We start from the raw sequence: 22,360 nt of genomic DNA, 5'->3' as shown, positions 1-22,360 counted from the left end.
AATGTTGAAAGTCGTAAAATAGCACCTCCACACTTTTATATATAAATATATGTTATTTATACTCTTATATTTAAGTGTGTGTGTGTGTGTGTGTGTGTATATATGTATATATATGTGTGTGTGTGTGTGTGTATGTATGTGATATGTAGATAAAACTTATCAAGGAAATCCCGCTCGCATATCAAAATAAAAGAAGTAGTTTCTGTCTTTGCTTTTCAACGAAAGACGGACTTCCATCAACATCCTCCATGTTCATGCCGTGTAAAGTTCATGTATGGATAAGATTTTTATTTTATTTGCTTCTTTTTTTTTTTTCCCTTCTTTTTCCCATTTTCCTTCTCTGCAATTCATCCTTCTTTCCCTAAAGTTTCGCGTCATTCCCACTAATTCTCATAGTAAATCCTTTATTTTTCTTTTCTCCTCCCCTCCCCCCAAAAAGTTCTTCCACGAATCCTTTTGTTTTCTTAAACCTTTCTCGTTGTTTTTCAATATATATATATATATGTATATGTCCAAAAGGAGAGCATTTGCATGCATATTGTTCTGTAAAACATGCATGAGGATTACAAGTAATTGAATCAACATTTCAAATCAAAGAAGATCATTTTCACACGTAATACTATTAATTTCATGCATATTGGTAGAGCTACTGCTAGCTAGCATGTGTGTGTGCGTGTGCTGTGTGTGTGTGTGTGTATATATATATATATTAGCTTTTAAATTTCTGCCTTATCAAGATGACATGGGTTTGCTGAAAGTGGAGTAGTCCATATGCGTATGACTTTTTATATATTCATAACTTTAATTATTTACAACATTTTTGGACTACAAATCCTCAGTGATCCCCAAAAACTGTCAAACCCAGCAATCTAAATTACTTTCCTAATTTGATTACCACGAGGAGAACCAACTAGTCGAAAGTTGACAAGAGGACAAATTATTATTCAGTTAATTAATGTTTTATAACTTGGGATAAACAAATTACAATAGAGTTTTATATGAATAATATTAGTAAATTTTAAAACGTAAATAATATATCATTATTTTATTTATCAATTTAAATCTTTAGATATACTATACAGCATAATATATAATAAAATATAAATAAACAGTCACCCTATTTGATACATATATACTAATTATAATGCTCACCCTCTTTAATATATTTCGGTCTAATTTGTTATTTTTTAGTAAAAAATTATAAAGGTGATACGTACATATTAATAAATAAATATAAAAAGATATAGCTTCACTCCAATTCAAAATGTTTCATTAAAAAAAAAAAAAAATTATCCATCATCCAACAGTTAATAACTCATTAATTTCAAGATTGAAAATATGTTTATTAAAGAAAAAGAAAAAAAAAGACAAATTCGGCGGCTAAGTTAAAGAGGGTTTGATTATCACACTGCGGGTACCAATAAGAAGATAACACAGGTCCTAATTGACTAGAATTTTTGTGGGCTGCTTTTGACAATCTTAAGTTAATAGCCTCCGTGAATGTAGTAATCCTGGTGAAAATGTAGATATGTGTGTGTGTATATATATATGTGTGTGTGTGTGTATATAGATATATGTGTGTGTGTATACATATAAAGGAAGAAAAATGGAGGAGCTCGCAGCTGCCATTATAAAAGGGTCAAGTTGCTTGACGAAATCCATATGGAAAGGCAAAGAAGTTAAAGGGTGAGTTAAAATATACTAAATAAGTTCAACGTGACAACGCATTCATGCGTGTACCTGAAGTTGACAGCATAAACGATCTCGTTTCATCACTCATGAGAAAGACAACACGTCTTTATATACATACATACATATATATATATATATATATATATACACACACACGCACGTATATGCATATGATCAAAAATATGGGAGAGAGTTCCTCACTCCAAATTAATTTCCCTTTTTCTTGACTGGTTATTTTCTGTCTTTCTTGGACTAAAGAAAAGATTACTATTTTCATGTCAATACCAAAACTAATATATATATATATATATATGTGTGTATGTCATTGGTATACTACGTGTAGGATGTGATTGTGGTAATGAACATGTGTGCATTTCTTGAAATATAAACCGTGATTGTAGTGAAATATAATTTTCTAATAAAAATGATTAGTTGATTTAAAAATAAAAAATAAAATTATATTTTATTTATACTGGGTAAAAATATATTCCGATCCCACAAAATAATTTTTTTATTACAACGTAATATATTTTATTTTTACAAAATTAAAGAAGTACTGCTTCAGACTACCATCCTAATTGATAACGATGACCGCAGCAGCATGCACCATCCTCCGTACGGTTAAATTAAGTTTGAAGGCATCAGTCCAAATTACAGTTGGGATGAAAGACCTAATTCATCATACTCCACAAGTTAATTACCAAATTTGAATCAATTATCTTAATGATCCATCTGGGTTTATCTAAATTGAGAAAGTTCCAACACCCAATCATCAAGAACTACTATTAATTGAAAAGAAAAACAAGAACAAAAGGAAGATTTAACAATATAAAAACCTAGTGCAGAACAAGAAAAGACAAGTTCCGAGTATGAACTAGCATCTGGTTGGCTGCAGAATGATATGATGATGATGGTGATGATGAAAATGAGGCGGTGGTTGCAAGAATTTACATAAATCCAACTGGGTAATCGTCTCCCCACTACCTTACAATATTGCTTTTGTTTTCTTTTCTTTTTTTTTTTTTTTGTTTTTCAAATACTTAATATATATATATATGTATATATATAGCTAAAGAACGAAGGAGCTCCATTAGGGCAGCAATCTGTCATCTTGTCCCCACTCTGAATCAGAAAAAGTGACTGCTGATGTATTCGTCTTTGTATTCTTCACCTTTATGATAATCATCCATGGTATCTTCAATTCGAATCTTCATTAAAAAAAATTTAACAAAGAATCGTAACAATAACAATACTAATAATTTTCCAACTTTCTTGTAGACGTTAAAGAAGAGCTAGGGAGGAGAAAGAATCATCAATCAATCTTGGCTACTGGTTCGTCCTCTAAACCCTAAAAACCCTAGGAGAAAACTACCTAAAAACTACTGCCGGTATTTTGGCATCGTTAAAAAACTATTGCCGGCAGTTTGGCATTGTCAAAAGAGCTTGCCAAAATGTTCGAGTTGTTGCTAAAATGGCGAAAGCGAGGAGAAGATAGGATGGCGAAACACCACGAAAGCCGGTGGAGGAATCGACAGAGACGGCCTTTGGCTGATCTTTGTTCGAGCTTGACTTGAGGCTGCATTCGTTAAAAAAAAAAATTAGTGATCAGTACTTGACTATAAACAACTAACTCTTATGTCGGTTAGTACTTGTGTATTTGTATAAAAATAGAGATTAGAACTCTGACACTTCTCTAATATAAAAATAATAACATATAATTAATTATAATTACAAATTATTGCAAGATTTATTTACGTTGGCCGGTGCCGGCTCCTTATCAGAAATGTCAACACAATGACCAAGAACAAGTTTCCTAGACATATAACCAGCGTGCAAGCCATACACAACGCTACGCCATGTGGGTTCCAACACCGACCTATGTCAGATTTTATCAGTTCCCCTTCTTGTTTCATCATCTTTATTTAATTACCATGTTTCCCACTTAAGAATGAAATAATAATAATAGAAACTTCAAATTATTTTTTAATTTCAATTCTTGAAATAAAAAATTCCATCAAACGGAATTTTATAATATAAAAGACCCAATTTGACATATAAAACTAGGAAAGAAACATTTTTAACCAAACATGATTAACACTGATGCACGTAAATTGAATCAAGAACATCCTAATAGTTTAATCTAGGACCAAAAGGAACTATTAAAAAAAAATTTATAACTATATGCGTTCCTGTATGGACTATATGTATTTGTTTCTTTTGTTTAAAAAAGAACAACCAAATAAAATTACCTGGTGGAAGGGGCAGGACAGAAGGTGATGAGATAATCAGCACCTGCACAAGTGAAGGTACTGGTGCTGTCATCATAAGCGTAGCTGTAAGCTCGAGGACATGCATTTTTGAAAAACTCAGAATAGGAGGTGGGTTTGCACGTAGCCGGTGTGGCATAAGCCCCACTGCAACAATATTCAGGATTCCCAAACGCGTTGCATGCGCTTTTACACGCTACATTTTCACCATCATCCACAACCTTGAGCTCCGTCGGACACGCACTGTTCAACTCCACGAGACACCCTGTTGCACTGCAGTTCCCTCCTCCGTTGCCGCCCTGCGGGGCAACCATCATGGGAAGGTTATAGCCATCAACAAGACTGACATCAAAGAAATCCAACCCACCAGCGCCGTTGAGTGTGAACTCTGCTAGGGTGGCAGGAGGTACAGCACCGCTACCAGAGCACTCAATAGTCGAGGAGCCACAGTCACCGGATAGGCAAGAGAATTTGCCGGTTGCATCTTGGGTACAGAAGGTTCGGCCCCATATCCGTCCTGACCAAGAAGGTGGTATAAGGAGAGAAGAAGACTCTCCTGGTTGAAGAACAAACCCTGTGGTTGATAGCGGCGGAGTTCCAGCACCTGAGAGCAAGCCTGGCCAAACAGGGTATCTGCACTTGTTCAATATTGTGAATGTTGTTGAATAAGCACCTGAAACAAATCAAGAGGAACAACATTAAAAACCCATGTGAAAACAGAGAAAAAAAAGAAAGCTGCTGGAGTTCGAACCAATATATATGCATACCTTGAAGAGAAAGAAGAATAAGAATAATGGTTAGTCGAGCAGCAATGGAAACCGCCATTGAATTGTAAGGAGGAGTTCAAGAGACTTGCGTCGTCCTCCACTACAGTTGGGATTTTGGTGGGTTCTTGGTCTTGTAAGAAAAGAAAAAGAAAAGAGGGGAAGTCTATTTATAGATTGGCTAGGGTAATGGGCAGGCATGTGCGCCCTCTATTATGGAAACATGGAAAGTAGGGACAAAAACATAAGGTTAAAAGTCTAAGGGATCCGCATTGGGCATCCCATGTGATACCATGCCTTAAACCGTCACAGTTCAAAGTCGGCTACTTTGTCCAATTGTATTTAGTAACCTTTTCTTAAAAATAATTTTTAATAAAGTAATACAAAACCCTTCTATTATATATATATATATATATATATATATATCTCGAGTAATAAACCCAATTTTCCTAAATACCACAGATGCTATTCCCAAAATAAAATCTCCTAAACAGCATACATAGTATAGTATCCTAAAAACAAAATCTGACCTTACAAATTGTAAGGTGCAACTAAATTTCTTTCCCAATGATTTTAAGTGTTTTAAGATATATTCTTTTATGTAATATGGAAAATAATTAAAAAAGAAAACAGAGACCAAGAGACAGAACTAAACTTAATGAGGGCATGATGCAGGCCCTTGGAAAGATGGAAGGGTGCGTGTCTCATGTGAGTTTGATTGTTCTGGACAAAGAAACCTGTCTTGGTACGACTATGGACGTCAGACTCGCACGCTCAGATAGGGACAGCCCCTGATGTCCAAGCATATACCCATCAACCACTGTCTTTCATAGATTTACACGGTCAATATCTACTACACCTGCTCAAGTTGCTACACGGTTAATTATGCAAGTTGTAACTAAAATTAGTAATATATTCTATATCAGTTTATCGGATCGGCTTGGATCAAGTGATTTATTATATATTCATATTTTGTGGCCGAAATCCAGCAGGGGCTACTCTAACCAGTTCACAAGATGAACCCCCTCATCATTCATATCATATATCATTCTGTGTCCCTTGCATGAGTCGAAAAAGTACACCAGATGACTTTTCTGTTTTCACCCTATGTTGAATAGTTCAAACTCAAATCAGAAATCCAGAATCCAATAAGGAAACAGTCTGGGCAGATAGTGCAAAAACTATACCAATAAGCAACCATCTCAGAGTTGTTCTATGCATCACTTTCCGTTTATCTCCGCAATCTCTGATATGAAACTGGTCAACAGCCTCCTTCAGCTCTGAATTTTTCAATTTTGGACAATTTATCCAAACTTCAAACTTGAATCAGAAATCCAGGATCCAATAAGTAAACACGATGTAGATGTTGCAAAAGAAAAATCAAAACGAAACTCTGTTCTACACATCACTTTCCACTTATCTCTGCAATCTGATCATAAAACTGGGCAAGAGCCTCCTAATCTGACTTCTTAAATTTTAGAATAAAATTACAATTACATCCTACTAGTATGACCTTTTTAGAAAACTAATCTCATATTTTTTTAAAAAAAATTAGTTTTGTGTGGTTTGATTTTTTATTGTCATGCAAATATTATCCAAGAAACTGAAGATTCTATATAAACTGAGTTAACAAAGAAAAAAATAAGTACAATGTGCAACTGAACTATCATTAAAGAAACACGGGAATGAATCAAAATATGGGGAAAACACAATGGTGGAAACTATACTTTGCTCTAAGATATATGCATCAAACAGGTGAACCCCACTACCAAAATCTTCGAAGAAGATGATCCTCCTCTCTAATTTGAGAAGGATTATACCAAGCACAACTTCTTTGCAACATTACTATTTTGATAGGAAGATAGAGTGGCACAAGAATGTTCAATTGCCTCTACACCTTCGAAATGCATTGAGTCATCTGGCTTAGAAATCAGGAATTCCCCTCTATTCAGTTTCAGGTCGAATTTACATTCAAGTGCATAACATTATACCATCCTACTGGAAAGCATCTTAGTTGGAGAAAAAGCTTTTACCTCGCCTGATATCCAATCTATACCTTCAGAGAGTATTCAGTCATCTGGCTGACAAAATCAGGAGTTCCCTTCTATTTCAGACTCAACTCTCATGTCTAATCTACTTTCAAGTGTATCATATTATGTTATCCTATTAGAAGTATCTTAGTCGGCAAAAAAGCTTTTAATCTTACCTCCAATTATCCCTTGTAGCAAAACATGCAGAGATCATCAATCAACCTCTTTGCACAGATTTGCCAAAGGTGTGTTGTCCTGTTTTAATATCCCTGTTATAAGATGGGAACCCCATTTCAGTTCTTCAGATATATATGTAAGATCTAGCTTACATTCACATAACCAGTTTTTAGAATACACTTCTCAAAAATAAGAATGACAGCAATTGCAGGCTGAAGAAAGAAAAGTATGCTAAGGTAATGTCCTTCAAAACACACCCAATTCCTTTTAACAGCTGCTGCCGCTTCATATAGATCACAACCAAATTTCACAAACAGCAGACTAGACACATTATTTCTAACAACAAACATTAGCATCCACCCTCCATCGACTTACCTCCTTGTCCACCAACATTGGAAACCATCATCCTCACATGACCACAAAAAAAAAAAAGAAGCACAACATTTTCACCGTGTGAAAATTAATCAGAATTCAGCAACCATGTCTCAGAGCCTCCAATAATAAGCACCTAAACTCAGATTACTATCCGCTAAAATTCTCTCAACCAATATTTTATCATCTATGACCATTTCAATCTCAAGAAAGGGTACGAATCCAATAAAGTTAAAGCAGTTAATGCTGTTCCACAAGACTGGTAGTAGATTGAATGAAACTTCTTAACTCTAAGCCGGAAGTACCGGATAACAATTAAAAACTTAATTTCACCAAAACCAGCTAGGTTGAACTAAATTAACCATTTAGTTCATAAAGCTATAAACAAAATAAAATAATTATGTTGGCTAGATACAAAAAAATTCTCACCCCCGACTTGCTTTGCTACCTTTTTTTTTTTTTGAGAAGTCAGTAACATTTATTCCCACAACAAACAAAAATCATTGCTTGAAGGTAGAAACCCCTGTGCACATTTGGCTGTGAAGAACTACTATCCAAAAGCTTCTCTGATTTGAGATTAAAGCATTCAATGAACCCAAAAAAATTCAGAAGTTTGGCTGGCACATTTGAAGAAAAATACTATTCTACTGTACTCTACTCACCAAAGACAAGTTAATAACACAAACTGACAAGACAACATAAGCCAATTACGACTAACAATACTCATTTTAATAGATTAAGATGCTTATCCAACAATCAAAACTGTTCTCTCAAAAAATAAAGACAATTTAAAGAATCATATGTTTGTTATCAATATAGATTCAAGAGCTAATTGATTTCACATTGTTCACAGCCAGTTTTCTTAATCGAGCTCAGATTTGTTTCACAATCACAAAGTCAAGCAGCACACCATCTGATTGATACTTCAGAAAAGGCTAGTAAGTGGAGCAAAACCGATCAGAACACAATTGATTCAAGTCCCAAACCAAACAGATAGAGCATCAACGATCCAGAAAGGCCTGTCCTATATTCTCGCATAACTTGGAACATGAAACTATCAACTAACAAGTTCACAATATGCTAATGAATTAACTATCACTTAGAAGACCAAAAATGAATTAGAAATCAATCCCATGTTCATCCTTAACAAGAGAAATGAAGAACTTGATTAAGAAAAAGACATCGCCTAAATCTGTATGTATCAGAAACAGGATATAATTCCTCCCCGAACAGAATGCCACTCCGATCTCAAAAAAAGAAACCATGTATAACCCTCAAAAATCCATGATAATATATCCCCATAGAAAGAAAACTTAAGCCGAAAAAGAGGAATATGTACTATTACTCTTTTTTCCCTTTACTTCATCAAGCACCATCATTAGGACACTCCCTTGCGAGATGCCCCTTCTCCCCACAGTTATAGCAACCACCGCCTCCACCGCTTCCTCTAACATCACAGTCCCTTGCCATGTGCCCATACTTCCCACACTCGAAGCACGCACCGCCATTGTTTCCCCCACCCGCAACTCTTCTATTATGACAATCCCTCGCCAAGTGCCCGTATTGCTGACAGTTATAGCACGGACCACCAACACCTCCACCACCTCCTCCACTGCCCCGCCTGCATTCCCTCGCGAAATGCCCCATTTCGCCGCAGACATAACAGCCTTCACCACCACCGCCTCCACGGATGTTATTGCTGCTGTTATAGTTACTGTTACCACTGTTAGTACAATCCCTAGCCATGTGCCCCGTGTCCCCGCAGTTATAACACCCCCCGCTGCTACCACCGCCGTTGCGCCTATCGAGGCCTCTCCATCCACTTCGGAAGCTGTTGTCTTTCTTGTTGATAGCAGATCCACCAGGCGCAGTCACATCAACCGCCTGGGTCTTCCCGCTGTTTCCCTGGGAAACGGTGTACTCGACGGACTCTCCCTCCGTAAGGCTACGGTAACCATCCGATCTAATGGACGATTGATGCACGAACAACTCCTCACCTCCATCGTCGGGCGTGATAAACCCGAACCCCTTCGAGTCGCTGAACCAGTTCACCTTCCCGGTAGATCTTCCCCCCTGAGCCATTGAATCAAAATCAACTGAAACTGTATTCTCCTCTCCAGAGATTTTATATGATTACAGGATCTGTCAAATGTCCGAAATATAGAGGAGAAAGAGATCTAATCGAAGACGAACCCTAGCCGCGACCTTTTGTAGGCTTCACTCTTTCAGTTCCCCCCCTTTAAATTGTTTCGTCTTTTCGGTTCCAAACTATTTTAAAAACTAAAATAATGATTTTTACTTTTCCTAATTATTTTTGTTTAAATTGATTTATGTTATAATTTTTTCTCTAATTAATTTTTATATTTTAAAAAAATTATGATTTATTATTCAGTTAACAGAAGTTAACACAATTAACTTTATATATTACGCATAAATTATTTTACACATAACATCTTCTTATAGATTATTAATGCATATTATATGTCACATCAAATTTAATATGACAGATAAATTATAATAATTTGAATATGTTCATATGGATCAAAATTTTAAAAGAAATATATCTTAAATTCTCAAAATCATCTCTAATGCTTCTTTTTTTTCTTTCTCTCACTCGTTGCCTCCCTTTTTTTTTTTTTTCTTTCTTCTCTCTATCTCAACTTAGACGAACAGAAACAACGAGTACAGAAATACGTATCTAAACTTACTCAAAAATAAAGGAAAAAAAAAGAAGCAATAGAAGATGATAACTTAACATGCTTACCTCAATTGAAGTTTATTTCATTTTTCTCTTATTCTTCTATCTCTTTAAATTTAAATGAATAGAAATAACAAGTGTATAAATAAATGAATAGGAGTAACAAGTACAAAGATAAATTAATAAAAGTAAAAAGTATAGAGACACGTGTTTAAAGTCGCTCGAGCGTAAAAAAAAAAAATGGACGGCAAAAAAGCATGATTTCACATTCTTGAATCAATGAAAGGTTATTTCATTTTCTTCAATTTCTCATAGAATAAAATAAAATCTAAAAATATTAATGCAAACATAATCAAGTCCAAGTTAATACGAATTTTATTATGAAATTGAAGGAGAATAAATTCTCAAATATAAAAAAATAATTAATTATGCCGATTCAACTGAAATAATAATTTAAACAAAAGTTATAAACCGCATCAGATTCATGGGTACCAAGATGTCTATCAACTACTTTGTACTTCTTACTTTTTTAGAACTTTTTTAATAATTAAACAAAAAAATTAACCAGAAAACTTTATCATTTTTATTATTCATTGAATCTATATAGTTTTTTTTAATTTAAAATAATTTAAATTAGTTGAAACTAATAAAATTCAATTATTATATTAAATATCACGTGACATTTTATATAAATTAATAATTTATCAAAAGATATCACGTATAAAAAAATTTTATAATTGATCTATAAAGTTTAGATCACTAATTTCTATTAATAAAAAAAATTAAATAAATTTTTTTAAGAAAAATATAAGTATTAATATAATTATTTACATAAACTAAATCATTATTTTAGCATATTTTAAAAAGTAAAGAACTCCTTCCTCCCCGCAATTTTTTGGCATCATTGAATGATCCCATGATGTTGAGTCTATCGTAAGCAATCTTATACCCTCAACCACTCACCGCCTAATATCTTTCTGCCGCATTACTCCCTGGGTATTGGGCCTACCCGAGTCCGATATATCGGCCCAAAAAAATTGGGCTTGGTTGGCTGAACTCATTTATTTTATATTTTCGACAATTATATTTTGTTTTTATATATATAAAAAAAAGGATATATTCGGTGTAAATTAATTGTTTTTCTTATTAAAAAATTTTACTTCATTTTTTTTTTTAATTTCACCAGTATAAATATATATTTCTGATATAATCAATCAAACTTGTCAACTATTACAAAAATAGTCAACATTTTCCCAAAAGAAATTTCTTTATAATAAAATAATAACTAAAGTTTTCCCATAAAAAAAATTATAATCCTTAATTTTTTTTATGAAAAACATGTAAAATAAATTAAAGATTTTTATATCAAATAAATAATTTAGTTATTATCTATTTCATTACATTAATTTTATTTTAATATCTTTAAAAATAATTCTTATATTTAAAATTTTAAATAAATAACTATTATTTAAAAAATAAAGAATTAACATGCATTAATTTCGGGTTTATTTATACACACACACACATATATTTAAATGACCAAACAATCACTCAGTTATATCTATGAAAACAATAAAAATAAAGAATTCTGAGAAAAATAGGGTTTGCTATGGAGTTGGTGGCTTCCCATTATCAGTTAAATAAACTTGCAAGGAAGGCTAATTAATTAGCTCCAATTAATAAAGAGAAAAATGTATAAAGAAAAATTACAGGGGGGGGGGGGGGGGCTTACCTATCTACACCATGCAGTGAAAATCATTACAGAGTAATTTAACTCCTCCAAATGGAAAAATGAGAAATCAAAAAAAGAAAAAGAGGGGTTTGTACAAGAAATCCAGAGTTCTTTAATACACTTCCACATTCCATTGCTCAGCTTTCTTCAACTGCTTTTTGTAATCAATCCAATTAATGCCTGAAAATTAAAGCAAACACCCATTACAGGCAATATTACCTAATTTCTACATGTAAATTGTTAGTTAACATTTTTTCATAAAGTTACTACGCATCCTACACCGGAAAGTCCACACTGAGAAAGAAATGAAGTAAGCGAGCTTTGGTTGTATAGTTCTTTTTTCTTGTAAGATTAGTGTACTCTCAAATCACTTTCTTGTACTGAGACTAAATCCTTGTTAGTTTGATCAAACAAGGTCTATAACTAGTGATACTAAAGAATTCATAAAGAAAATCATTTCCTTTATGTAACTTATCAACTGTGTATACTTATTGAAATATATGTATAATTCCTAATGGTTCTTTTTGTTTTTGTAAATCTTCTGCTCGGGTTAACTTATGTGGCAAAAGAGCTAGATACTGCAGGGGCATAGACGAATTTGCAAAACCCAATAAATATAAGTGGATTACTACGAAAATTTGAAATGCACCAATCATATACATGGGGTCTGCTAACATATCTGTGCTTCTGGAACAGTTTATACTCTCTTATTAATGTATGGTTTACTATACACTTACCGTCTTTAGCAGCCAAAGAGACCATTATGTCATCAATTCCCTTCTCCATCCCCTTCAATCCACACATGTAAACATAGGTGCTATCCTTCTTGAGTAACTCCCATAGCTCTTCTGCATACTGAGCCATCCTGGTTTGAATATACATCTTTTCTCCCTTTTCGTTAGTTTGCTCTCTGCTCACAGCGAAGTCAAGCCTGAAGTTGTCAGGATACTTCTCCTTCATCTTCTCAAATTCCTGACTCGAGGAAGCTCAGCGTAAGTCTCAGCAGATTGAGCAACTGTTTAATGCTAAAAGACAGTAGGAAATTGAAACTAAAGCATCCTGCTAGTAAGGAAAGTTTTTTTTTGTCTAGTTTACCTCCTTGTAAAGCAGAGAACTGCTTGTTGGGACACCCAAGAACAGCCATCCCAAACCATTGAACTAAAATCATAATGTCAAAAGCTAAATCAGTAATCATCTAATAATAGATTGCTTATGGCAGGAAAAGAAAAAGAAAAAGAAATAAGGCACTCGAAATATAGTAAATTTACCTGACCAATTATGCTGAGACTTTCATACATTAATGAGAAACCAATTACTTGACAAGTAGAAAATAGGCAGGAGTCTTGATTTATAAGCACCATTTTCAGACAATGTTTGAAAGAAGACACAGCAATGTGTTTGGTTCAATTCTTGTTGAATTTTCAATCAATTACTAAAATACTAATTCTCATAATTATAGAATACAATTTATTTTATTTTACTATTGCTTATACTTTGAATTCCTTGACAATATGAATTCAACTCTCAATTTGAAAGGCAATTGAACCAAACATAACCTAAGTCTTTACATAAGTCATCAGCATACTCATCTATATTCATGTCGCAAGCGAGAAAGTAATCAATGTCTTTGCATTAGGTAGAGGACAACTCTCAATGCTTGTCAATTATCTTTCGTAAATGATAGTGTATGATATATTGATAATTCCTTAATGGTCAGTTAGGAACCAAAAGGGAAAAAAAGAAAAAAAAAAAAAAAAACCAGGCTTCATCTTTCTTATACCTTGTAATCTTCATGCTTCTCAAAGAACATTTTCCACAAAAATGACCGGAAAGGGGCAATACCAGTTCCTGTCGCAAGCTGCATTCAGAAGAAAAAAAACTGGGTGAGAAAAAGCAATAGATAAGTACTGCATGATCCTCGAAAAAAAAAATGTTTAATCGTGTAAAACCATAATGATTGTGGCATTGGGATCTTTTGGCATAAGCATTTCTTTCCCAACAGGTCCTGTAATCTTTACTTCAGCCCCAGGTTTCAAGTCACCTGAAAAGGAGAAACCAAAAGCCATTTTAATCACTAATCAGGTCTGCCTTAATGAAGAACTGTTCCTTGTCAAACATTCTTAGAAGTTTATCCCTAATTTGCTTCATCCTTACACAAGAAATTTGAGCAAACTCCTTTGACGATTTCTCCTTGCTCATTTGTGTAAACAAGTCGTTTCACACACAGAGAAACCTGCAAATAGATAGGAGAATATGCAAATTATTATGTAAGCTCAATACAGAATTCATAAATAAAAGAAAATATATTTGCAACATTTTGAGCTTACAGTCTTGGAATCTCCAAAATCACCAAGAGCACTGCTGGCAATTGAATACAACCTCAGTTTGTGAGGCTTCCCGTTCTTGTCAACACCATCTGCAATCACCCCAATGGACTGCCCTTCTCTGTAGGGAACCTCTCCTAATCAACCCAACAAATCTAATCAGTTCAACTTAACCAACACCCTTATCATGATCTAATCAACAGAAATCATCAAACTCCTACCAGTTCAATTTGTTCAATTCCAACACTTTACTTTGCAGTGAAAATACTCTTGTAATACATCTAGAATTATATCATATATGTACCTGTATACATACATATATGAATACCTTTAATTTCATCATGAATCATGGATTTCTAATTCCTAAGGTTACTTAACTAGTTAGGAATTAAAAATATCACTATCTTGAATTCAAAATAGAATCGAAACACTTTTCTTGTTCTTGTTAAATAATTTAGCATATATATGGTCAAAGCTACTAGTAATTGGCTCAATCAATAATCTACTAAGTTGTAATCTTATACTTACTCCACATAATTATCAGTTCAGAGACGAAATTACATTCTCTCAGGATTTATGTCATAAACATGGAGTGAGTGGACATGTGAATAATTTGAAAGAAAGAGAAACCATTGAGAGTTTCATCCATATATTAAACCTTCAGTGCTGAAGACCATGTGCCAAGTTTCTCCAGGAGCATCATCACCAGTGATCTTGGTATTCAGAAGGCACCTCCCAACATAGGGTTCCTTAGGTTTGTACTTGTTAGTCACCACTCCTTCGTCCTGCTTCTTGGACTCTTTCACAACCTTAGCCGGCGCCTCAGTTGTAACCTGAGCTCTAATGGGCGCTGACACTCTCACTCCTCCATCTCTGTGCTGAAGAGCAACCTGATATACATACATATATGTGTATATAAACCAAAAAAAGATAAACACAACAAAACATTACGCATTATATCCAGAATGAGAATTTGTTGTAGAGTGTTTTACCTTCTTGAAGGTGATTCTTTCAGGAGAGATGATGAAGGTTCTGGAGGGGAGAGATGAGGATTTGGAAGAAGGAAGAGATACTGCAGCAGTTACTGCAGCAGCCATGGCTGGGTTTGAAAAAGAAGAAGAAGAAGAGAAATTGATCAAAATGGGAGATGGGAATTGAGATGAAGGCACGAAATTTGATTGGATTTTTGAGGATTATGTGAAGTGGGGTGGGTGGAGGAGAATGTAAAGGCAATTGCAGTGGCTTATATGAGGATAAGTTTTTACACAAAATGTATGACTCTAAAACCTCCTCTCCCTTTATGACCTGACTCTCTGGCCACTTAAATCTCACTTTGATATTTTCTTCTTCTTCACCTCATTCAAACTAACGGTAATAAACGACATTAGCCACTGCGAACTCGTGATATTTTATTTTGAGTATATTTATATATTTATTAATTTAGAGTATATAAATTAATTATAATATAATTAAAAAAAAAAAGTTTGAAAAGGTTGTACCTTCCAAAACTTGATCCAACTTGAATATACGATTTTATATATATATATATATATAATATAATGTATCAATCATTCAATTAAATAATAATTTATTAATTTTTATATATTTTTATTTTTCAGTCAAATTTATATTTTTAAAATTTTTGTACATATTAATTTTTTATATCTAAATAATACAAGTAACCAAAAAATCAAAAAACCATAAATCTATACTTGAATGATTTTAATACTTATTTTAATTTTTTAACATAAAACATTTGCCAAAGGCCATATTAACACAAAGAAAAATACAGCAAATATCTACAACTAAAATATATTAATATAACTGTAAAATCCAGCCTTATTATAATAATATGAACAAATTATCAAATTAATTCATAAAATTTAATATTTATATAATTTAGATCATAATATTTTTATTATTATTTAATTTTCGTTAAATCCATCAAATTTATTTTGATCCGTTGAGTATATTATGAGTTTAAACTAAATCCGAATCAAACTGAGACGATTAAGTTTTTTTTCGTCTCACTTAATAGAAATGGATCAAATTCGGATTCACTTATAAAAAGTAATGCAAATTCAACCTAATATTCTATATATAAAATGTCTAAATAAAGTATATATATAATATTTGGACAGGGAAGTCGAGGCAAACCTATTTAACTCATAAACGGCATAAATACAAATAAAAATTGTAATTAGAAAAACAAAAAAAATTAAATTATATCAAATTGTAATACAAAAATATAAAAATTAAACTGTAAAAAACGATACAGTTTAAAAATTAATTTAGTAATCTGAAATGAAAATACATTTTAAAGATGGTATAAATTTTTTCTTTTAATATTTGAAATGGATTTGACGGAGACAATCACGGCGGCGCGTGTCCATGACCGCCGGAAAAGGAGACTTAAAAATCAACGTAAAAAGGTCCCCCCACCCCGGCCTGATGCTTTCAGTTTCCGTACCATTACAACTGGAGGATGCCATTTACTCTCAATCCCCGCATTTGATTTCGTCTCTTCAAAATTCACTTTACTTTATATCTATACACATATACATACCTTTCGCGTATAACATCACAAATGTACATTCGTGAATATTCATAATGATTTTTGTTTGTACAAAATTAAAATTTTATTAATTATAAATACAATGCGGACGTGATGGAGCAAGCAAAAGGGCGGATTAAATCATTAAATTCATACATACTTTTAGTTACGCGTCGACCGTTCCGATAATCAATCTCTAAAATAAAAAGAATCATAAAAAAATTCATAATTTGTTTGGTCAAAAGCACGAATGATTAATGAAATTGCAAAAGTGAATGAATTAGAGTATGTGTATATATAACTGTGTGGTGTATGTAATTATTAATGAATGGTATATTCATGTACTGAAATTATTCACAATAATTTCAAAGTTGTGGAAGAAAAAATGAAACATCAACACAATTATGAAATAGAAAATACTTTTTATATTCTTTGATAAATTTTTTATTTATTTATATTATTTAATTTAATAATTACGAACTTATTATATTTTTAAAATAAAAAAATATATTTTACAACTGTATTAAAAATTATAATTTCTAAATAAAAGAAAAGGATAGTAACAACTCCATTTGTTTTGGTGCGCATTAGATTCATGATTGATTGCTGGATAATGAAAGGAATGTGGGCCCCTTCTATACACCCTAGTGTTTCTCCTAAATTTATTTGTATATATATATAATTAAAAGAATTAAATGATTAAAAACATATTTATTTTTTTTATTACTCATAAATTCATAAATAATCTGGTAAATTTCATTAATTATCAATTTTTTTTTTTTTAATGAATCATAACCAAAAAAAAAAAAATTACAAATTCAGTTATTATATAAATAAAGAATCATATTTTAATAAATAAATTATTTTGAATGCGTCCAAAGTCACCAGGCTGACTATTTCTCCTTTGCTTTGCCCATTTGCTCCTAAACAAACCAGCAACTATCGGAGGTCAACATAAAGCTTGGCCAATAAATTAATTATTATTAAATTCAAATAGATTTAATGTGGTAAATATGTGAGCTTCGTATTTTCATAATTTTATTGTATATGAAGTTGACAACTCTTATTCCCACCTCATCATAAAATCAATTGGGGGAAAAGTCTTAATATACAAAAACTATATCGAATGAAATACACTTTTGGGTACTATACATATATAACAGTTGTTATGTTATTATTATTTGTATACCATATAAGCTAAGACCCTTTTCAACTCAACGAACCAAACTACCAATAATACACAAAACCGCCATCTTTCAAGCAAAATATGAAATTTATGGACCCATTTTGATTCCCGTTGCCGGAAAAAAGGAAAATTTCAGCACAGAAGAACAAGAGAATCATGACGCGACGGCATTCAATTCGGTCATTGAAGATCAATAAATCATACGAATTGAGTTTTTGCATTTTTGGTTCTTGATTCTTGGGTTCGGGCCTACGAATTAATTTGACATTGACAACAACCAGCAAGGAAAAGCGAAGAATCGGTGAAAGGCAGCAAACTCTGAAGAAACTCGTTAAAGAGGATTTCAGATTTTTCGTGAAAATGTAATTTACACAAGATGTCTACTTGTATGTACACTCAATTAGAATTTTGATGAATTGGGGAACAAAAACAAGATCCAAGAAGTTGTTTTACACAACCCAAGATGCAAAAAGAAAAAATATAACAATTTTTTTTTTTTTTTTTTCTCAGGAACCGCAACAGTCAATGGAATCCTCTTGAGCCTCTGGACTGATAAAGCTCCAGCCGGCTTTTGGCCTCTTGAAGCAACGTGTCCACTGTCTCTTCCTGAGTCATGTGAGATTGCTTTGATGCCCATTCGAGAACAGTCAGCACCTCGGCCTGCGCCAGCTCTTCGCTGTCTGGCACATGAAGGGCAATGTAGGAAAGGAGAACCAGAGCCGAGACCAGCACGATTTGTTCCCCGAAGTAGACAAGCTGGATCAAATGCTTTGCGCCGCCGGCGCTTATGATTGCCTTTGAGTGGTCGAGGTGCAGGTAGTTGTCCGTGCAAGCAAATTTTGTGAGTGCAATTGCAGCTTCTCTGGAAACATGCGCCTCTCTCTCGTCGAGAAGTTTCACCAATGGAGTGATCATTCTAGTCTCTGTTGCTCTGAATGTTCTTGCTAGATTCCCAATAGCTTTTATGCAGGGAATTAACAAGTCCGAATCGGCTTTTTCGATGATTCTCAGGAGCTGATCCACCACAGCTTTGCACGCGGGTGAATTAGGCTTGAACGCAGACCTTCTCAACTCAGTATCTTTCTCCGCTACTGCTGTGATCTCCATCAATGCCATGGCGGAATTGAATTGAACTTGTTCGGTCCCTTTCTCCAGCAAAACCGCAAAGCAGAGTAAAGCTCTGGATTCGGTGATGCTGCGGCAAATGGGTGCGTTTTCTTTAGCGAGTTGCCAGAGCGCTCTCGCTGCCATTGCCTTCATGTTGGCCTTGGTGGCAGGGTCTTCGAGTTCTCTGCCTTTAGTGTTGGCGCCAGAAAGAGACGATGAATGTTGTTGATGGTGGAGATAGTTGACGTTCTTCACGCCATTCTGGTTACTGAAATTGCTCTTGCTATCATGACTAGCCTGGTTCGTAGCATCGTCGGAAAGTGGCGGCTTGGACCCAGCAGCCTTCATGGCCATGGTAGTAGTAACCACATTGTGCATCTGATTAGGAGTTTGATGATTCATGGGATGAGGAATCTGGACTTGAGTCTGCTTATCGTCGTCGTCAATCAAATTGATCAGATTGTTGGTGTTGGCGTTAGGATTGTTCTTGTTCTTGTTGTTGTTGTTGGCTACTACAACGGCGTGAATGGAGGTAGCCTTGTTGCTGGCTATGGCGTACTTGCTGTGCTCCTGCACTGTCTCGAATGCCAAGTGACTAACGAGCAAGCGAATGATATTGTGCTGCGCAAAGAGATCTTGGCATGTCGGATGGTGGGCGGCGAGCTCTGACACAGCCCAGGCCACCACGGCCTGAACTTTCATCGGACCTTCTTTGAGGACCTTGGCGAAAACGGAGCAGACACCGGCATGGATCATGTGCTCCACGCTTTCCGGGTCGCGACCCAGAAGCCCGATTGCCCTGGCCGCATTCTCTTGGCCATCTGGCTTTCCTTCCTTCACCAGTTTCAGCAGCGGCCCCACGCCGCCTTCCTCTATGATCAGCGTGCCGTACCGATCGTTGTCCCTCGCCAGCGAGACGAGCGAGGCGGCCGCATCGGATCGATCCTCGAGGGACCCGGTATAGAGAATTGCGATATGCTCCCATATGAGGCAGAGGATCGGTTCGTTGGCGGCGATTGGGGGCAGACCCAGATACTCGTCACCGCGATCTTCAGCCGGCGCGGAGACACGCAGCAGCCACGACACGTCGCCGATTGAGTTCTCCAACTGAGAGAAGAGTTTACGGAAAGACGCGGAGGGTATGATGGTAAAGACGCGCTTCATGAGGCCATTAGCTCGACATTTCTGGACCATGGACAGGGCTTTCTCCAGCACCTGCTCCGTTTCCTCAACGATCCGCCGCGTGGGCCGCTCGTACAGCTCAGAGCTCGCCCGCGCCGCTTGCCGCAACAGCGCCGCAAGCTTCTCCGTCTTGGCCTTGAGCTCGGCGCAGTCCTGTTTGTACGAACCGGTAGCCTCATCCGCCGCTTTCGTCACTTGGTCGGCTAATTGGATCGGCTTGGCCAAGATTTGTTTAACTTTGTCCGCCATGTCAGACCACAGCGGACCAAAACACCGGAGCTTCTCCGACAGACAACTCAGATCAGAAACCCAGATCAGGAAACAAAGGCGAATCAAGAAAGAGATTGGTAGTTGATTTTTAGGCGAGGTATTTGTTAAGGAGTAGGAGAGGTTTTCATGGCGGACGGGATTTACAAGGTCAAACACGGTTTATTGGCATTTATAACCAGGCAATTCTTCTCGCATATGCCCGCCCATTTGCCTCCTGGGGATTACTGGGTCTAGGGCCTTTGCTTGAACCAACCAGACATCAAAATTGAATAGTAAGAGGATACTGTTACTAAACTTTGACTGAAATTTGACCAAACACAGTAATTTGCTGGTCCACGGTCAACATTTCATTACAAGCAAAATTTAAGGTAAATAATCATGAAATTTTCTTAATAATTCAAAATCAGCACTTTAACCCAGGAAGGCTAATTGAAAGTTGAAAATAAATAAGGATTAATTAAATTTAAAACCAAAAAAAAAGATGCAATTAAATGGAAATTAAAGCGTATTTAATTAGATAATTAATAATAAGCAGGAAGTGGGTCCTACACATGCCACAGAGGAGTCTGAGTCCACTGATGTCTGCATTAAGATTTACACCTACTTACATTCACCGCCATCTTCCTATATATTTTGGGGAAAATTTTGGAGAAAAACATAGTGTCAGAAACGAGATTATATACATCCATATATATATACATATATATTTGAAGTTCCATAGTTTTACAGTAATATTATCTACTGCTCAAATGGATAATCAACCGAGCATTGGTGGAGTGGTGTGTGTGTGTGTGTATACATACATATACACACACACATTACATGATTTTTTTTTTTTTTTAAAAAAAATTGAAATTTAATATTTTATATACATGCATAAATTAACGATGGCTTGGAAAAGATACGACCAGCCCAGCCAGGCCCAGCTACTCATCCACACATCTGAATGTCCAAGCTGCCAACTTTATAAACTAATTATATTTTATTAAATAAAAAATAAATAAAGACTAAAAAGTAGTTGGCATTTCACATTTTTGGCAGCCCAATAATGCCATTCATGCAACAGGCTTTTTTTTTTTTCCTTCTTCTCTTTTATTGAATAAAAAAATATATATTAAAAAATGGTAACATTACTATGCATTATTTGAAATATTTTATAAATTTTTTTTATTATTTAATTAATATATTATAGATTAACGATAATTAATTCATAATATTTAATTTAATAAAATTAAAATTTAATACTATAGTAATTATGTATTTAGATATTCTAACAATCAATTATATATATATATATATAAATTAATTTAAGTAATGGCATACAAAATTTATCCTCAATTGACAGTTATAAGCATATATCCACCGGGCTGCAACCCTCTTTTGGATTTATGTGAAGAAAATCATGATTGCATGTCCTTACGTGTGTGTGTGTATATATATGTAATGGAGTCCATAAATACTTAAAATAGAAATATAATCAGTTTCTTTTTTGTTAGTTTTTGGCTAAGAGCCTGTTTTTTTTTTAATATATATATATATATATATTTTTTTGATAATTAAAAAAAAAAAGAAACAGATCACATTTTTAACGTATTATAATTATTTTAATTAAAAAAATTAATTATCATATAATTATATTGTAATTAAAAAATATTGGTACTGCTCAATAATTAAAACTCATATACTTGGCACTAACAAAATAATCATATTAATATTAATTAGTGGGTTGCATGTAGAGATTTTCAGAAAATCCTCTTCGTAGATTATGCACATAGGAATATCATGGATTCGATGACACATTTACTTTTATATACATATATATATATATTAGTATTCCCACATTTACTAATATGGAATTCAAATCTCAATCAACCACATGTAGATATACATATATATATATATATTTATATTTATATACGTATAATTCACCCTTCATTTGGAGTCATGTGATACTTTTTCAATTTCACTAAAATTGAGGTTGAAGCTTCTGTTCTTGTTCGGTGAA

At 34.3% G+C, this 22,360-nt stretch overlaps 4 protein-coding genes across 9 annotated transcripts; all 4 read right to left on the bottom strand.

The window, feature by feature from the left end:
* Positions 1-2,881: 2,881 nt before the first annotated feature.
* LOC110822265 (Pathogenesis-related thaumatin superfamily protein) lies at positions 2,882-7,020 on the bottom strand. Of its 6 annotated transcripts, none has more exons than XM_088217440.1 (4): positions 5,911-7,020; positions 5,379-5,828; positions 3,942-4,632; positions 2,882-3,268 (listed from the first exon to the last, which is right to left on the bottom strand). In XM_088217440.1, exons 2-4 carry the CDS (start codon positions 5,389-5,391, stop codon positions 3,103-3,105), a joined length of 870 nt encoding a protein of 289 aa, XP_088073566.1. In that variant the 5' UTR covers positions 5,392-5,828; positions 5,911-7,020; the 3' UTR covers positions 2,882-3,102. The 6 variants fall into 6 exon arrangements, with proteins under 6 accessions (XP_088073566.1, XP_088073567.1, XP_088073568.1 ...); XM_088217441.1 differs by having other exon boundaries at positions 5,379-6,804; positions 6,930-7,020; XM_088217442.1 differs by having other exon boundaries at positions 5,379-6,800; positions 6,930-7,020.
* A 1,360-nt stretch (positions 7,021-8,380) lies between these two features.
* On the bottom strand, positions 8,381-9,563 carry CSDP1 (cold shock domain protein 1). Its single transcript, XM_022052334.2, has one exon. It carries the CDS (start codon positions 9,382-9,384, stop codon positions 8,668-8,670), a length of 717 nt encoding a protein of 238 aa, XP_021908026.1. The 5' UTR covers positions 9,385-9,563; the 3' UTR covers positions 8,381-8,667.
* A 2,040-nt stretch (positions 9,564-11,603) lies between these two features.
* FNR1 (ferredoxin-NADP[+]-oxidoreductase 1) lies at positions 11,604-15,389 on the bottom strand. The gene is made up of 9 exons (XM_022052467.2): positions 15,049-15,389; positions 14,715-14,946; positions 14,060-14,193; positions 13,887-13,965; positions 13,682-13,773; positions 13,513-13,590; positions 12,828-12,890; positions 12,470-12,704; positions 11,604-11,912 (listed from the first exon to the last, which is right to left on the bottom strand). Exons 1-9 carry the CDS (start codon positions 15,151-15,153, stop codon positions 11,845-11,847), a joined length of 1,086 nt encoding a protein of 361 aa, XP_021908159.2. The 5' UTR covers positions 15,154-15,389; the 3' UTR covers positions 11,604-11,844.
* A 2,726-nt stretch (positions 15,390-18,115) lies between these two features.
* ARO2 (armadillo repeat only 2) lies at positions 18,116-20,579 on the bottom strand. Its single transcript, XM_022052484.2, has one exon. The coding sequence runs from the start codon at positions 20,332-20,334 to the stop codon at positions 18,319-18,321; it is 2,016 nt and encodes a 671-aa protein (XP_021908176.1). The 5' UTR covers positions 20,335-20,579; the 3' UTR covers positions 18,116-18,318.
* Positions 20,580-22,360: the final 1,781 nt, after the last annotated feature.

This window comes from Carica papaya, chromosome 4 (genome assembly GCF_054855325.1).
Source record: "Carica papaya isolate Zhongbai chromosome 4, ASM5485532v1, whole genome shotgun sequence".
Taxonomy (NCBI): Eukaryota; Viridiplantae; Streptophyta; class Magnoliopsida; order Brassicales; family Caricaceae; genus Carica; species Carica papaya.
The sequence above is the reverse complement of the archived record's forward strand: the minus strand, read 5'-3'. Positions and strand labels throughout refer to the sequence as shown.

Coding starts and splice junctions, on each gene's coding strand:
- LOC110822265 (XM_022052332.2), bottom strand. CDS start 4,784: ATGGCGGTTTCCATTGCTGCTCGACTAACCATTATTCTTATTCTTCTT. Junction 4,633..4,726: donor TATTCTTCTTTCTCTTCAAG/GTATGCATATAT, acceptor GATTTGTTTCAG/GTGCTTATTCAACAACATTC. Junction 3,269..3,941: donor TGTCCTGCCCCTTCCACCAG/GTAATTTTATTT, acceptor TAACGAATGCAG/CCTCAAGTCAAGCTCGAACA.
- CSDP1 (XM_022052334.2), bottom strand. CDS start 9,384: ATGGCTCAGGGGGGAAGATCTACCGGGAAGGTGAACTGGTTCAGCGAC.
- FNR1 (XM_022052467.2), bottom strand. CDS start 15,153: ATGGCTGCTGCAGTAACTGCTGCAGTATCTCTTCCTTCTTCCAAATCC. Junction 13,966..14,059: donor ATTTTGGAGATTCCAAGACT/GTAAGCTCAAAA, acceptor ATCTATTTGCAG/GTTTCTCTGTGTGTGAAACG. Junction 13,774..13,886: donor AGTTTGCTCAAATTTCTTGT/GTAAGGATGAAG, acceptor TCTCCTTTTCAG/GTGACTTGAAACCTGGGGCT.
- ARO2 (XM_022052484.2), bottom strand. CDS start 20,334: ATGGCGGACAAAGTTAAACAAATCTTGGCCAAGCCGATCCAATTAGCC.